Here is an 18344-nt window from a genome sequence, read left to right as displayed (position 1 = left end):
TTACAGCGCGCCTCACACAGCCAATCAGTTGGCTGGAGTCAGCTCAGCCTCTGCCGGAGTTGTTTGGAGTCTGAGCTCAATGTGATACTGTGCGTAAAATCTACCTGTCAGACGCAGCGGTGGCATGGCAGGCAGAGCTCAGCGAGCAAAGTCCATTCTTACACACACACGGAATAACTTCCTTTAATCGGATGTCGTGCGTTGTACTAGGATGGCAGTTTCCCAAAACTGATAATAGGAAGTAGAAAGGTTGGTCCGTCTCCGTCCGTCTCCATCGAGTCAGTTGCACCAAGGAACGATGCTGAACAAACCTACGGAAGGATTGTCCACTACAGGTAAGATTCAATACTGATTATTTATGTTCCGCTAATAGTATCCAAGAATTTTACCCTAGATTGTCATTCTTGGGTATATGTGGCATTTCTCTACAAAACTAAATAATCAAAAAATCTGAAAATTATACTCATGGCGAAGCAATTCAAATTTGTAAATGTAGGCAATTTGTAAATGTAGGCTATTATTTCCTATTTTAATGTGAAAGGAGAATCAAATAGTGTGTTTGTGCTTGTGTGTATGAGAGAGGGAGAGAGAGAAAGAGAAAAGCAGAGGAGGAGAAAGAGTTGTACATTTTGTATCCTGTAAATAAACAGGAGAGAGAAGGTAGAGAGTCCTCATGGTAATTAATAATTGTGGAGTCCGAGTACGCACACACACACACACACACACACACACACACACACACACACACACACACACACACACACACACACACACACACACACACACACACACAAACACACACACACACACACACACACACACACACATATGCATATGATAAATGCACACTGTCTTGTGTCATATTAATTATTTGTGGATGTGGCATGTGGTTTCTGTTGTCTAATGTGGTGTATAATGGAATTCCCTGTTATCTGGGAGAGTGGCTCAGACTGAGATACATGTGAGAATGGAAACCGCAGAACACCATGTAGAAGACACTGAGCCTGTCTTATGTGTGGGATCAGATTCAGTCACTGGTCCACATTATTCAGACTGAACTGTATGCATACTGTGCCTGCACTTTGGTTCTCGAGGGTCACTGAGGCGAAAGGTCTTCTGTAGATCTACATATCTTCGGGACAGGGGGACTATTACACATGCATGATATATGATATGTCCAACACTATACTAGCTTCGCAAGCCTTTCTATATGTTAGTCTTTGTTAAATTTGTGTCAGAGGAATTTATTGAACTGTTTAGGCTGCAGTTTATAATGTGCTTGCACTATATGGCATTACATTTTAAGGTCGCTCTGCTATTTTGCCCAGCCTCCCTGTGTCTATATTTCACTCTGTGCCACTCAGTACCCTCCCAAACCACATAAATCAAGCCCTGCCACACTCATGTGACTCTGCTAATTCCAAAATTCGATGCAGCTGCTTCAGAGACTATTATGTTATTTCAACATTAGACAAGGGATAAAAGATTAATTTAATGAATAAAGTCTGTTGGCCAAGAGGGACTAACCACTGGTGCCGGATGACTAATTTGCTAAACAAAACATAATGTATTTGCTTACTCAAATCTGGACATGCTCAGATCACATCCTGTAAATGGAGGAACTGTTTTCTCCTGATAGTGTCTTTTAAATGTATTCTTAATTTAATCTTCAACTCAACTGTCCCACTCTTCAGTAACTTTGCCTGTTTGTGATGTGTGCATTTGAAAACATTAAGGAGGCGTGGGGGAGGCCAGTCCACAGACTAGGAATCAGTATGCACTGCAGGATACAGCAGCACCTGCCACACTTTTGCTGCTTTTTAATATAGGAAGCTTTGGCATGTGGAAGATATTTTTCCCTACATTTTTATGTGAATCTGGAGGTGTGAGATGCAACAGTTGAACATACAGCAGATGGTGATTTTATGGCACAGACTGAAGAGAGCTTGTGAGAGGAATGCTGATTGCTCAGCAAGATTAAATAATCCCCTAAATAAATGTGTATCCTAGAAAGCACATTATTGCTTAAACCCCATGTTGAATCTGACTGCACACAATTTTACTCTTTTAAAGGTAGTATTAATCAAGCTTTATTGTAATTGTACTGTACATGTTTTTCCAGCTGCCAGACTGCTAAATCTTTCCAGGACTCCATCCTCTGATCCACTAGACATCTGAATCCGACAATCATGGAGAGTCTCAGTGAGCTCCAGAACCCTTTGCTAGATAAAACCAGCAGACACGTGGTGCACAACGACTACCAGGGTTACCAGTGTGACTACCCAAGCCAGCCTTACCAGGACAGCCTCATCGGTTACTACTACACCGGGACTAACGGCAAGAATAAGACTCAGCAGTTCCTAGATGCCACTTCTCTTCATCTAGCGGTCGAGGCCTTCTACAGGCCGAACATCATCCTGTACAAGGATGACAGCAGCCTCCACAGCAAGGACTCAAAGAGCGAGAGCTATGAGACCACTTTCACAGAGAGTAAGGACACTGTGTTGGATGGAGTTTCCACAGAGAACCCTCTGGACAGCATACAAGGAGACAAGATCCAGACGGTGTCATACGAGGTGGAGGAGGAGCAGGGTCCTGAATATGAGGTCAGAGGTCATACCAGAGCAAAGCATGATATTTTTGAGTTTGTTGATATACTGGGTACCCAAGACCCTGCAGTATATATTTCAATTGCAGCCTGATATATGGTTATAAGTGCACAGGAGCAGAAAGTGTTGCAGTTATTTCAAATGTCTCACTCCTGCTCCAAGCTATAAGGGGATAATTACCCTAACCAACACATGTTAAACAGAAAAATCATATAAGTAAGAGCCATTTGGCAGTGTTTGACAGTGTAATTATAATATCAAGCTGCTATATGAAATTAAAGACATTTGAACATTTACTCATAACTGTCAAGGCTGTCTTTCGGTGGATTCTGAGTCATGGTGATGCTTATTATTTCATATACTGTCTAATAGACTGCTAGTGTGATTCATGCCCATTTCTCACACTGTTCTCTAAATGGTCAATTTGCTTGAGTCTTTCAAATCTATTGCGGGGTAGCTGTACACTTTTGTTTTATAATTGCATTTTAAGAATATGACACATCTGATTTTATCTATCCAGGCAATTGTTCTTTTAGGACTATAACTACGCTTTCCAAAAGAAACTATGACAGCAAAAGAGCAAAGTCCTTTCAGAAGTGGTAAAAATCTAATTTTACCCAGGGAGGGCTTGTGAAATACCCAGATCTCTGAGCTGGCAGAAGAAGAATAGTACCCTAACTGGGCTGATGATCGCGCTAGCTCTTGTCACTCGGAGGCCCAGCAGATAGATAAAGACATGGCAGCGACTGCTATTAATGCAATAAGTAATGCCGTGCTTTGAGCGTATTAGGAGGGACTCTGCTGATGCATGGCTGTCAGAGCAGGTGAGCTGGGAGCTTAAGTTATTGCATGTCAATTCAAAAGAGCAAATGAATATGATGAACAGTGCTGATATGAAAGTCGGTTTTCCAGCTAGACTATAAGACATACTGCTCAGCACCTGCATTTCTTTAATTCCCCTTCCTGTGTGTCTGTGTGTGTGTTAGTGTGTGCATGGACCTGTGTGTTCTGTGTACATGAAAACACATACACCCTGCACATTATCGGTGTATTTAGGGATAAACATGTCAGTACTGTATGTGTCAAATGTGTTTTATACAGCAACATTCAAACATTTAAAGGGCTTTTACAGTTATTGGCTTTACATGAGACCAAAAGAGCAGAGTTTCATAAAAGTCCAGGATATAGTCTGTAGCATTTTGCATTTACACAATTTTCCTTAACAATACTGCAGTACTGCTGTTTTTTCCCTTCTCCTTACTGCGACCCATATGAGTACTGAACATTTCCACAGCGGATTATCCACTCTGTAGACCCAGAAAAAAGCAAGTAGTGTTACTTAATAATAATAATTCTATGCTTAGTGTTTGTTAGCAGATGGTAGACATAAATCCCAAGAACCTGTGAATCATGCCACTGTGATTGCCCTCAACGAACAGGATGTCAGGGTCTGCGTGTGTCTGCACCTAGGTGTTGAGTCGATTGTCACCTCTAGACTCTAACGAGACCTTGGAGAGAGCTGTGACAGGGTTGTTAAAGGCACTGCACCGTGATGGAGACCCATCAGTTATACTGGCAGCCAACCAGACTGAGACTGTGTACTAAGCCGGCCAGACTCAGTGTCAGGCAGGATGTCAGTAGGACTGAATGCACCAGTCACTCAGAACTGTTATCAGGTCTTGCTACAAAGATAAAAGGAGATTACTGCTGTTTGTGCTCACCGGTTTATTCATGTGATGTCAGATTATGTGGTTATGACCAGCTGCTGTTTTGATCACACCCAGCTGTCCAGGTGGACAGTGTTCATAAACGGATAACAGGGAACTTCATAATCTTTTCTTGGCAAAGGTAGCTGTTGGGAGACAATTTGGATAGTATAGCGCTTCCGTTCTCCACTTCCCTCTTATACCTATATAACAGAAACGCTCCCAAAATAGCAAAAGATAATTACATTAGATTCTGTGGTTGGATAAATGTAGATAAGAAGGAAAAAGAAGGAATTGTGCACAACATGCTTGAAAATTAGTTTTTAGTGCACAAATATGGTTCCTTTTTACTTTGCCCGTCTCCCTGACTGTTCTTTAATTACCTCTAACATGGTTGGCTCAGTTCCTGCCTTACATATCGATTTCGATTTTGCGCCTTCTTTTTCCCTGCTTTGATTGATCCCTGCAGGCAGCAAGACTAACAAATGAAACCTGCTCCTTAAGGGAGCTATTTATTTAGAAAAACATCAACTCCGTCTCTGGGACAGCAAAGAGAGGGAAGGCCATGTCCTCTTAAAGGTCACCCATGCAGTCACATTGCTATCCTCGCTGCAGGCACGATGTGCCAATGTAGTCTGAGTGGCATTCGAATCCATCATTCATTAGCCGGTTCAGCCCCTGTGGCTCTGAGTTTGAGTGTTGAGGCACAGTGTTGTGGAGCCTGTTGAACACTCACTGACTCACAGGATGCCTGGTGTACTGAGGACAGCGACAGGAGAGATGGTGAACGTCTCTTATGCTGTAGAAGCAATTTAGCACATAAATGACACTGTCTTCTTGCTGTTTCCCCTGTCACCTCGCAATGATGGAACAATCCGTTAATCCAGTGTTATCTGTCAGGCCGCTCATGGGTGTTGACAGAGGCACCAAATCCTCTCTGGCTGGGTAAGCACGTCCTGTCCTGGGTGGTAGTGGAACAAGGGCAGATAGGCTGGCCTGTGTTGTCAAGCTGCACCACCGTGAAGATGTCCAAAATACACCTATCTACATGTCTCCCTGACTCTATTATTATTTAGGTGTCAATCTCACTCATCTGCATTCACCTTTCTCTCATTCTGAGGATAAGTCATTGGCTCACAAAATGTACTTCCACTGTAAAAAACATACACTAAGTACATTCATCCTTTCCTTTTTGTACATTTAATTAATCTTAATCAACCTACTGTCTTCCAGAGTGACAGCTCCAGTGACAGTGAGAGTGAGGACAACTTCATTGTGCTGCCCCCTCGGGACTACCTGGGCCTAGCCATCTTCTCCATGCTCTGCTGCTTCTGGCCCTTGGGCATCATTGCCTTTTACTATTCTCACAAGGTAAAAGCCCAGAAACATCAAGCCTGTCATTACCTCTGATTATACTGCATTCTACTTAAGGTCAGTGAGCACAAGCACTAAGACAAGAAGAGCTACTGCAGCCCATTTTCCACCCTGTGACCCTCCTTGCAGTTGTTTCAGATGATTGACTGTGTAAATTCAGCAGGTTCGACCCACTTATGAGTGCACTATATTCTCTTTAACAGCCCATTAACATTGATATTTTTCTCTGTATAAGCAGTAGACTGCAATCGCATTCTTCTGCTAATACACAATGACAGTATTTTGTTGTATTTGTTGTTATAGCTTCATCTCAGGTGTGTCTAATGTTAGTATCTTTCTGATCTGAGGAAAAACAAGGCTCAGGTCCTGCAGTCACAAACAAAGCACAGCATACATCTTAGTGGTTTTGCAACATCACCTAGAATAATTGCTGAGACAATTATACTGAAACAGAAAATAATGTGTCAGAAGAATGAATAAAGGCCAGTCTCATTTTTGATAGGAAACCAAAACACCCAAACAACACATTTGTCACTGTCAGAGGGATAATGACCTAATTGCCATGGTAACTAATGGTTCCCTGAGAGCATTTCTTGTTTTCTCTCTTTTAACTGTGGCTTAACACCTACTCATTCACTCTGTACTGATGAGTAACACCGCTTCATTTCACTCTCTGCTTTGTTTTGTCAGACTGGCAAGGCCATCGCTAAGGGAGACTTCTCCAGAGCAGGAATGAGCTCCAGAAGAACCCTATTCCTGGCTGCTCTTTCCATTACCGTTGGAACAGGGATGTATGTGGGGGTGGTTGTGGCCCTCATAGCCTACCTGTCCAAACCTGGACACGTATAGCACTGGGACCGGTTTGCTTGGGGGAAGGTGGTAAGAAAGAGAAGGTAAGATTGGATGAAGGGAAAAGAAGAGCTTGGACTGATCTGTTCACCTCTCCTGAAGGCCTGTTCCACTGCTGCCTGGCTGTCTGGGAAATGAAGAAGCTACACAGTATGGGCAGGAAAGACTAATCAGAAAGAGAAAAAGAAAAAAAGATGTGTGGATGGAGTATTAGTTACTTGGACTGTGTATTGATCTGGACTGAATCTTTATTTCTGGGATGCAACACTCCCACCAGAGTATTCCACCTTCAAGGGAAGAAAAGACAGTAAGAAGAATAAAAGACAGTGCTGAGAGAGATGACTACTCTTCCACAAAGACTGTGCTGTACCTATATGTTAGAAAAAAACTGAGCTCATAGCAGTAAAATAACTACCTACCTTCTGCCACATTAGACGTTTACAGCATTTTTAATTTCATCTTTACATTAGATGTATTCTCTGTCAATACTGTTGCAGATTGTGTATTGTCCACTTTGTAAATTAATGTGACCGAAAATTAACCCAGTTGGTAAACAGTGAAAGGTGGACCCATAATACAGGGTTATTGTCAGAGTGTACACAAAACTGCTGAGCAGTGGTGAAGAGGGTTATTTGTGTTTATTGTGTTATGTAAATTGAGTAAATAAATACATTTGGCATGAATAAATGAAACTTCTCCCATGTCTCTTATCGTCATATGAATTGTCTCTTGAGTATAGAGCAGGGATTTCCAACCAGGAGATAATTCTTCAGTTGTCAGGGGTACATAGGAAGCTCAACTAATTCACAAAATTAAGTTAAATTAAACTGAACTAAAGATTAGATTTATTTTTTTTTAAATCAACATATACTTGTGAAGGACGAAAATAAACAAATAGGGTTACAAATTGGTGTGATGCTAAACTTTGCTATATTTACAATAAGATGCTCATCAACCTGAGTTAGTTGCAGCACTACAAGACAACACTACTAGTTAAGTAACAGTAATGAATAATAGTTCAAATAGTTAGCTAAAACTATTAAACTACTAAAAGTAATAGATAAAAACAAATAGTTAAGTAACAGTAATGAATAATAGTTCAAATAGTTAGCTAAAAGTAATAAATAAACAGTTCAGATAGTAAGATAAAAGTGTCACAGCAGAGGTAGTACAAGCAAGTAAAATTGTTTAGTGGTAGGTCTAGAAGATTTATTTACCACTGTGCATTATGATTATATCACCTACTTACAGGCCACATGCACAGCCATTACCAACGACAAAGAATGTGGACCTTACCTGAACCCATACCTGTATCCCCAACTTTGCACTGTGCTCAGTGTTGGTAACAGACGCAGACAGAAACCAAACAAAATACTTAAAGGATGAGTATTATCATTCATTGTCCATCACAGTCTGAACAAAAAGTTATTTTCAACAGCACGCCGCTATCCTATCTCCTTCCTCTACTTTATGTCCTTTGAAGTCTGCCCTCTGACCACCTAAAAATGTCCATGTTTACATTGTTCATAGTAAATAATATCCAGTTCATAATTCATTCATTCATAGCATATTTGGAACATGAGGGTGGGGGTGGGGGGAGTGCACTTGAGCTCATCTGGGTTGGTGATACATCAGACAATAAAGGTTGTGAAACACTGTTTTAGAGAACAAGACATGGATTGTGTGGTTAGAGAAGCCTGTCAGAGCGTGTTGTCGACAAAAGCGTGATATATTGACAATTTGCTATTGCAGGCACAAGCCTCTGCTGTAACTGGCATGGCTCTTCACCGTCTTTTGGCATCACTCACTGTCTAGCCTCGAGGTGACTTTAGCTGCCAAAGTGCTGTTAGCGTCAGGAACAATGCCTGCTCTCTGAAGTCATGATGTCAGAATAAAATGAGAGCTGCACTTTATTCCCCTCCAGGACTTGGAAGAATCATCATGCTTGTCCCATTCTCTTTCCCCCCACCTGCCATCCAACCAGAAGATTTTCCTCCAGAGCCAGAGTATCTTAAACCACTCAGTGCCCCTCAGGTTCAACTTTGTAGACAGCAGGTACCACAAGCTGAGTTCAAGAAACAGAAGAGAAAAGATTCACTACTCCTTTACCATTCACTGCACAAAGGGGGCAGATGGCAAGGTAAGCAAGACTTAAAGAAAAGCTTGCACAGCCTGACCTCTCCTATATTTGTCTGTTTTTGCTTTTGTAGCTTCCCTCCAGGCAAGTCCCTAATGCATAAAATGTGGTTCGATGGGGGAGACGGGGGCGAAAGTGCTGCTCTCATCAATGGCAGCTGTATGGGGTTCTGAAGTGGGCTCACTCTGTGAGCGAGTGCAGCACTGCATGTATTTTCTCTCCCTCAATAGATAGGAAGCTTCACCCACGCCTGCTCGCTCACTCACAGCATCCATAGCTCAGACCACCAGAAGCAAACTGATTTTATTAGTCATCCACCCCCATTTGAATAAAAACTTTCCAAAAGGCAGACGCAGGTTGAATCAGAACTACTGCCAATATTGTATTACATAGGTTACTTCAGCTATAGTGTAAAGAGCACTGTATGCAGCACATTTTGTTTGAAAAGGATTATTGCATTGTACACACTGTGTTTTTGAATATAATCATCTCATCTAAAATTAACCACAAGTCTGTTTTTGTCAAGTCCGACAAAGTCATACTCCAACCTGTCACATCTAGCAAATTACGAAAAAGGAAAATGAATGGGTCTAGCACGCAAAACCAAAGTGAAAAACACATTTGTAGAGGAAAACAATGATGAATGAGCTGATACCAAATGGATAAAAAACTTGGAAGTAGTGGAAAGACAAAAAGACATTAGAGCTTAATGCTACATTAATAAGGAGCATGATGGCTCTTGAGTGTTTATGTGACTGAAAGGCATTTTCAGATTCTTATCATGCTTTGATGAAATACCTGTCACCACCCTGCTCATGGACAACAGATTCATAACAACACTATTGGTTTGCGCCACGCCTCTACAAAAGAGGATTCTTTTCACATGTTTGCAGCAGTAACGGTGAAAAAGCTGTGATTGCAGACTTTGAATCCTTTTGTTTAATGGACATGAACGAATCCTGGAAAACTATTACAGAATTTCCCTTGTGAAAAGGACCAAAAAATGAGATACACTAAAACAAGATTTACGCACCTTCTCAACTCACCGCCCAAAACCACAATGGGGGGATGTGAATGGTAAGTGTGTCCTGAAATGTGAAGCAGTTTGTTGTAAAAGTGGAAAACCTTTTGGCTCTGTATTGTGTGACAGATCTTATTTAGAAGCATGCAGTTCATTTCGGTAGATTACAGACACTTGAATGCTGTTTGAAGTTCATCCAGATTATTTTTCATGGAGGCAGATAAATTTAATGTATTTTTGATTATTTCAGGGACACTTTCTAGGTCAGCAGCAGAACCACTGATGTTTCTGTCAATGGATGGAACAAAATGTCTGGCACCCTTTGAGATTTTTACAGTTTACACACTGAAATGAATAGAAATGAGAACAGAATAGTACTAACTCAGCATTACAAAACTCTGGGAGTTTTAGATACTCGTATTCCAACACATCCAGAACTGAATCCAAAAGGTTTTTACTGCAGCCAGAGTGAGTCTGTCCAGAGTGTACCAGCCTCTTTCCTAGTGTATGCTTGGATAGGATCCAGTCCCTTACGTCCCTGCCTGTTATAGCCAGGTTCAGAAAATAGATGAAAGCATGGATTAAACTGAGCTGAATTTTTTAAGAGAAGGACTAATAACATGCAACAGCTAAACATGAGAGCTTTTGAAAATTGTATATTTCTTTAACTTGTACTTGAGTTAAGATTTAAGTCTGCTTCTCAAGAATGTGTTTCTACTTTCCTTTTGTGAAATGGAAAATACTTACATAAAGTAAATTTATAAGAAGTAATTTTTTTTAATCAAAGTAACATGAAAGAGTTTTTTGTTTTCAAGGGGTCAGAAGTGGCCATAGTTGGACTAGAGGGTGGAGCTGACCTTAATGCTAGCTGCTAATTTGCTTAGTTCAGTGCATTTGAAGTCTATAGTTAACAGTGATAATGCAAGTGGTTATTTAACAGCGGACTTCTTAGAGTGTCTTTTAGTACAACCACATGCTGAACAACACATTTTTTAGGCCACCAAAATATTACAATTAACTATCTATTCTATTGTCAAAGGTAGTCACACTGTAAAGCATACCCAGTTTTATCATTTATTTCATAGTTAATTGGGACCATAGTTTACAATATTAAAATCAGGCTGTGTTGGAAAAGACTTGAAACTAATGATTTAGATTATAAATTAATCCCAAAACTGTTTACTGAGTGAGAAGTAGGGTTATTTTACTGGACCAAAAATGGCGCCCATTCAGTCCAATAATTGCTCAGATGGCACATACAACAAAAAAGGCTTCTAGCTTCTGGGTTTGTTTCCACTCAATATATGAGTGACTTTACATTCTAATGACGTCACCGATTTTTCTTGGCTCAAGGAAAGTTTTACAAATATAAAATCTCCATGGATTAAAAATTAATGATAAACAGAGTCATAATTGACCTTGTTTGGTGGTCTATGGGAAAAATACTTTTTGGGAAAATGTTGCTACAATACCACCATTGACTACTAGCAAAATTGGCTGCAAAGCTGAGCAGCAGAGCCATATGCAGCTCGTATAATATATCCACGTTTGCAACTAATGCAGTCGCCTCTTGCCCCCATTGGAAAGAATGCAGGTTTAAGAAACTTCTGCATTGGCTTTCAGACCCAGAGCTTCCTACTTATGTGGAAGTTGCATTGAATCATTGCAATCTGCAGTTGTGTTAACCCCAATGAGAGGTATGAGTCAAGAGCTAAACAGTGTCAGTAGAACAACACCTACTTGTTTATGAGCTTTCTTTACAAAATGTTAATCAATGGTGCATGTTAGCTAACTAGCTAGTATTACTACTGAATTTAAGGCCTTTTTGCTAACATTTTCTATTACAATATTTATTTTATTTAATATTCTATATTAAATGCACAGTAGTGCTAGTTGCTGATGCAGGGGCAGTTTGGTCATAAACATAAAAGCAAAAGCAGATAATTACTGGTAACAACTTGGTTTGGTGTGAACATTAACGGATGCATAGTGAAATGGTGCTTTGAGCAACATTGGTGTGCAACATGTTTGAATGTGTGGAATTAAGATTACTAGATCTCTACAGTGCCCTCCTCATCTCTGCTGGAGGCTACAGTACATTAACCACTACAGCATAACACACTCAAATCTCTGACCAAACTGTAGGAGCTAAGTTTTTACAAGATAGAAGAATGTATGGAACACAAAAGACGATATCTCTGGTTCTGTTTTTTTTATTTTGATCATTAAATAAAAATAAAAAAAAGACTTCAGAACTCTTAAGTAACAGACCTGAGTACTTCTCCCACCCGTGCATAGCTTTAGCACAACAAATCTGTATTCCCAATAGGATTTTTATAGCTTTTTTCAGTGTGCATGAGAAAATGAAGACATCCTACAGAAACGCTTAACACAACAGATGTCAGCATCCATTTCTGAAAACCCATCTCTCTTTCTCTCTTCTCTCTCTCTCTCTCTCTCTCTCTCTCTCTCTCTCTCTCTCTCTCTCTCTCTCTCTCTCTCTCTCTCTCTCTCTCTCTCTCTCTCTCTCTCTCTCTGTGTGTCTCTTTCTTTCAAACCCCACTTTCACATCAGAGTTAAGCTCATCTTTGAAGCATTTCACACATACATGCTTATCTGCCCTGACACCTTTGTCGCACAGCAACATGCCTCTCTCTGTGGCGCCAGCATTTGCCAGGATGCACTCTGGACTGATAAGGACCTCACAGCCTCATCTTCTGGCTTCACTTATCACTCACAAGCAAAAAGGGAACACTGTCTATCTGTTCATATTTCTCTTTTCTTGATAAGTATAGACTGGACTCTTTTTTTCCAGCTCTGAGCGGTCCTCCAAACTGCAGTCATGTGCCAACAGAAACATCTATGCAGCTTTCAGATAAGACCCAGAGAGATATGATGGGTTTTAATTCCAACCTGAGTACCTGACACTTCACAGGGAGGGGTGATGTCATTTTCTGAGACAACGAATATGAAGCAGGAAAAGTAATAGAGACTGGTAAGATAATATTAAAGAAAATAGTGACTGACACAGTTTATGTCTGCCCATTATGAGTCATCCTGAATTCAAAAAGCTGCTGAAAGAAATGTAGACTGACAAAACTCCTATGCTAAAGGAGCAGGGCTGACCTGGTCGCTATGTGTGACATCATGTTTTTTAATTTATTTGCTCACTATCTCTACAGTGATTGGTTGACAGTGAAAAGTATTTTTAAAAATACATATATTTAATAAAGAAATTGATTCAATTTGAATAAATTAAATCTAATTTATCTTAAATTCTTAATTTAATTTAAATACTAATTTAAGTTTATTAATTCAATTTAAATTTAAATTGCATTTAAGTAAATAAATATAAATAATACATTCAGTTCAATTATCAAGGATGTTATATTAGAAATTCTACTTTAATGTAAATGTTAATTATAATATTAAATAAAAATGAAATCAAATGAATATAAATAGATCAGCTTTAAACATACGTAAGTAATTCTTTGTGATATCTCTTACTTCTCTCTTACTTAAGTGCAAAGATGTTTTGTAAATTACTTACTGTTATGAGTGACACAGCACTTATTTTTAAGAATTCCTCATACCTCAGCTAATTAAGCTATTTTATGCTTATATATTTTGTGAATATGGTTCCGGAAGTTGGCATCCAAAACTTCCCACAGATGGCCTGCTGAAAAAACACCAGGCGCCGAAGGCTGGAGTGGACGGCTGCTGGTGTTGTGCCACACATCATAAATCTTTCTGAGACAAGCAGTCAAGTCCAACTTCCAGAGATAACGATATCCATTAGACTAGGCAGGACTGACAGAGGGGAGTCTTGGTCTATGAGGCGGAGCTGCAGCAGCAAAGGTTATCCAGGGATACAGACCTCCCATCATCCTACTGTACTCAGTGTAACCCTTTAATCCTGACTGCGTAATATTCAAAAAGCTTTTAAGCCTAACAGCTTTTTTGTAGGGGAAAGAAAATAATATACATATGTTTTATGGGTGCTCGTACAATACCAAGACATTTAATTCTCTTTTTCATTTCACTGTTTGATTTTACAGATTTGATACTAAAGGAAATGCCAGCAGGTCAGCAGGCGAGGAAATAATATACTGTTTACTTTCCATGATGTAATTTCCTTGTTCCCTCATCTGCTGTGGTCAGACTTTAATCTTCATCATGAAATGATAGAGTAGTATTCAATAAGCCACAGACAAAACTTCAATCAGCAGCCTAAAAGACTTGGGGAGTTAAATTGGCATTATTATTACACAAATATAGCTATAATATTCTGCACAAACTCAGATTACTGATTTCTGTGAGATGGAGAAATGATGATTCATATCCAGTGAAGTGTAAAAGAGAACTCTGTGTGATCAACAAAGGATAGCTTTGGAAAAATGAACCTTGGAGATGAAATCAGCCCCCAACCAGGACACATCATTTAGCTGCAGTATCAATCCGATCTCCATTAACCCACAGCAGACAGCCTCATCACCGGCAGCACCACAAGAGTGACAAGAAATGACAAATATTGATCAAGAGATCAGATCACGTCTTCTGCACTCTTTTTTTCCCACACTGACAGATATGAATCGATTTCAAGATGTATATGATGTTTCAGCACCAAGATTTTCATATATTGACTGTATTATGGCAAATATGTGATTTTGAGCTTGTAATTTAAGTCACATGCATATCAGTTTACAAGAGCTTCTGATTTTGAATAAAGCTCAAGACCACCACCATGTGGATAAATGTTGCACTGTAACATTTACAAGCATCACAAAGAGAAGAAAGAAACAGCTCGCATAGCATTAGAAGAAACCAAATTATTAATGAATGAAGCATGATTGCATATGTGAAATGTGCATATGTGCTTCTCTCTCTTACGCCCCCCCCCCTCTCAACCCCAACCGGTCAAGGAAGATGGCCACCCACTCTAAGCCTGGTTCTGCCTGAGGTTTCTTCTCGTTAAAAGGGAGTTTTTCCTTGCCACTGTTGCCAAGTGCTTGCTCATGTGGGAATGTTGGGTCTCTTTAAATTAAACTTAAAGTATAAAGTGCTTTGAGATGACCTTTGTTGTGATGGCACATAAAAATAAAAATTGATTGATTGATCTATTTACATATAATGCATATTATGTGAAAATATGTACATGGTATGTAAATATTGTACAGCTTACAGTATATAAAAACACACACCATACGTACTACTACTCACACTATATAAATATTGATAGACACATACTATGTAACACATGAACACACATACATTTTGTGTATGTATGTTTATGCATTTATGTGTATATATTATATTGCATACAGCACATATGCATGTGCTACTACACTACATATGTGATTACAGCATGAAGTATATGTATGTGTGCATTTGTGTGCAAGTGCTTCATTCATTCACTGTATATGTGTTCCCCAGTTCTACCTGGGAGAAACCATTTTAACCAACATATTACAAGAGCAACATGCAAAGTTGAAACCCATTCTTACGTAAGAATGGGTTTCATATCAAGCTTAATGGCCAAAAAATACATTTAACACAAAAAGCTCAAATCAAGGTCTATTAACTTACCTTTTCTGGAACATATAATTGCACCGCACCATTCTTCTCTGCTGTTTTAAAAGTTAAGAATTAACTGTCAAGCTCAACAAATTACTTGGTTTTGAGCATGTTTAACAAATTTAAAACATTCATAATTTAATACCTAAACACAAATAAATGTCATTTCATTGAATTTTGCAAATGCATTTTAGATTAAGCAGCTCTGTTATATGGCAATAAATACATTTTATAACTCATTCATCACTTTTAGTTGAATTTTATCCTTTAACCTGACTATGAGGCCACTTCTTTCTTTGGTTTTTGATCTGTGTATCATTTACTCATGGTTACACACTGGTATGTGAAAAGATTTTAACAACTATTTACATTTGCACAGTAATTCCCAAAAAATATGCACACTTTAAAGATTCTCTTCATTGCATTTTTATATTTAATTAAATATCTTGAGGGATTCAGTTTAAGCACTACCAGCTCTGAAACACTGAGATATTCTTGGGTCTTAGTTGTACTAATAAATCTGTGCAGCAGAGGGCAGAACAACACCACATTTCAACACTCAACAGTCTGACTACATCTAGTGTTTCATCTCAACTCTACATGCAACTGGGGCCAAGACTCTTCCCAAAATGATCTGTAGGCACTTAATCTCACCAATGAAATCATACTGCTCATAACCCCATCGAAAGGAAATTGAATGTTAATATTGCATTAGTCAAAAATCTTTCTATAAACCTCTCCTGATCTCACTCTGCATGGATTGAGATGATCTTATGATGGTCTTCAACAAGCAGGCTGTCCATCACAAGAGATACTGTGAATTACCTCCTCATATCCAATGTAAACAGCTTGATCTTCAACAAATCTGATCTATCATAACCTTCTATTCCACTCTCAGAGGATTAAATAGCTTTGCACTTAGAGGAATAATCCTCGCTCTATATGTCTTGGCCTCAATAACTGAATTGGGATGGGGGTCTGTGGAGGTGGGGGCTGGGTCTATTGCAAAACTCACTCAGCCTCAAATGGTTATTGGGCTGCATAAGAATTCCACTTTTATAGAGGATGTGTAACATCATATTTCTTGTGATGTTTGAAAATGTGAGCCTAATTCTCATGAAATTACAGACTAAATCAAAAAAGGTTCTGACTTGTATGGGTTCACAGATACTTTTGGAAATGCTGCTCCCAGCAAATCATCATTAATTTTATGTTTCAGTGAGGTTTTGGTGTAACTGAGGGCCAAAAAAGTTTGGTTTACGTCAGGTTGAGCTCAACTCAAGTGAAAAGGAGACTGTTTTGTAGCTAACTATCAATTCTGACCCCAATATATAATAGTCAAATGACAGGATTTATACTGTGAATGTGTAATTTTTTTATATAGAAATGTGACGGCATGATTTTACAGATGTTTTCATAATGTAAAACAATTTAACAGTAAGTTCCTTTCACTAATCTCATGTCAGACTCTTTTTTTGTGTTTAAGTAGTCAAGCATCATCCCTGAATCTACACCTCAAAATACACCAGTCAATGTTACTCCCAGGCGCACAGTATCAACATTTCTATTATCCTGACACACTCAAGTCCATCTCCCAAGCCATCATTAATTATTGTGTGTATACTTATCTCTGTCAACAATGTAATTAGCAACCTTTTCCCCATCTGATGACATTATGGTTCCAATCTGAGGGCCATTCAGTGCTGAGACATGCAGCAGCATACTGATAATAGTCATCCCTTGCCCTTTGAAATCGCCCTCTGCTTAATTGGAGTAGAACTCAACTCATTAGTAAGCCCCATTAGCTAACTGAGGGTGAAGTGTAAAATGTGTTATGGATTACAGCTAATGCGCCAGCATAGATGTGTTGTAAAACTGAGTTCAAGTAGCCTGATGCAAAGTTTTATGAACACACCGGATCAGCTTGGGGGAAAAGAAGATTGCCAACGAATAAAGCTGTTAGACTTTGGCTTGAGTGTTGGTTGGTAGCAGCGTCTGTTTGTGATTTGAAATCTGCTGTGCAGTGCTGAGGTCACTCTGCTCGGGGATGCGTGCACTCTTTTCCCTGTCCCAAAAGCACTGGTCCTCTAGTTTAATCTGAAATTAAAGGCTGTCAACTGCGACGGATTACAGGGGCTAACCCAGGCATTCAGCCGGGGACTGTCTCCGAATGAGCCAAGCCAGCAGAGCAGCAAGTGACAACAAGTAGCTACTCCAACAACGAGGGCAACTTCATGCCATTTAGAAGCTACAGTAATGCCTTGTGCATGCTCTCATTGTTCAGGGGCGTACAATGTGGAAACACTGAATCTGACAATGAAATCATGTTTTTGGAGCATTGGGCTGGAAGAAAAGTAGAATGGGGGACACCAAAAAGCCACATTTAATTAAAAGGTGATTTCTATTTTATGCTTTGTGAGTTATACATATTTTCAAATGAAAACACAAACATTTTAGACTACAAGAAAACATTTTTCAAATTGTGCCTTGGTTAGAGAGGTTAATATATCAAGTATATACAGTGTGATATACAGTAAGACAACAATTACTTTCTTTCTCTTAAAAGAGAACTGTCGGTGGGATGGTTCTTATTTGAGTTTTCACCATTTAAGTAACTGTACAAGCAACATTAAAAATGAATGTCAAGAATGAAATGTAGATCTCCAGAGACTGACTGCTCATTGGTCATTGGTAGTCCTAATTAATACTGGATAAAATGTTACTCATCTGACTCTAAATATAATTATGGGATCTATATACATCATTATTAATGCTTTACTCCCACACAGTCAAATCTTCTCTACTATGCATAAGCAACAACAACTGGAAGTAAGTCAGAATAAAAAGTGCATTTGCATCGTCTGTGCAGCAGTGAACCAGCCAGATGAATTTTCTTCTAGAAGTCCAGATGCAGGCCAGTTTAGAAAAGTCAATGAGGGATGAGGTGGAAACGGTGGAACAGTGGGAACCTGCAGGACAGTGAGTGACAGTATGTTGGGTAAGTCCGCACACATGCTGAAAGCAGCCAGCTCCACTGCATTCACTCATGAGAGTCCTCAGGAACTTGATCGTCT

The 18344-nt window shown here is 39.4% G+C and overlaps 1 protein-coding gene across 1 annotated transcript; it reads left to right on the top strand.

The window, feature by feature from the left end:
- The first annotated feature begins 2189 nt into the window (after window positions 1-2189).
- On the top strand, window positions 2190-6726 carry LOC134001237 (synapse differentiation-inducing gene protein 1-like). Its single transcript, XM_062440804.1, has 3 exons — window positions 2190-2606; window positions 5549-5686; window positions 6380-6726. The coding sequence occupies exons 1-3, from the start codon at window positions 2190-2192 to the stop codon at window positions 6536-6538; spliced, it is 714 nt and encodes a 237-aa protein (XP_062296788.1). The 3' UTR covers window positions 6539-6726.
- The last annotated feature ends 11618 nt before the right edge of the window (window positions 6727-18344 follow it).

This window comes from Scomber scombrus, chromosome 19, assembly GCF_963691925.1.
Source record: "Scomber scombrus chromosome 19, fScoSco1.1, whole genome shotgun sequence".
Classification (NCBI taxonomy): domain Eukaryota; kingdom Metazoa; phylum Chordata; class Actinopteri; order Scombriformes; family Scombridae; genus Scomber; species Scomber scombrus.
This window is presented reverse-complemented; position numbering and strand designations above follow the sequence as displayed.

Bases quoted from the DNA above. Each gene is read 5' to 3' on its own strand.
- LOC134001237 (XM_062440804.1), top strand. From the start codon at position 2,190: ATGGAGAGTCTCAGTGAGCTCCAGAACCCTTTGCTAGATAAAACCAGC. The intron at 2,607-5,548 runs GTCAGAGGTCAT...ACTGTCTTCCAG, and splicing joins AGCAGGGTCCTGAATATGAG to AGTGACAGCTCCAGTGACAG. The intron at 5,687-6,379 runs GTAAAAGCCCAG...TTGTTTTGTCAG, and splicing joins CCTTTTACTATTCTCACAAG to ACTGGCAAGGCCATCGCTAA.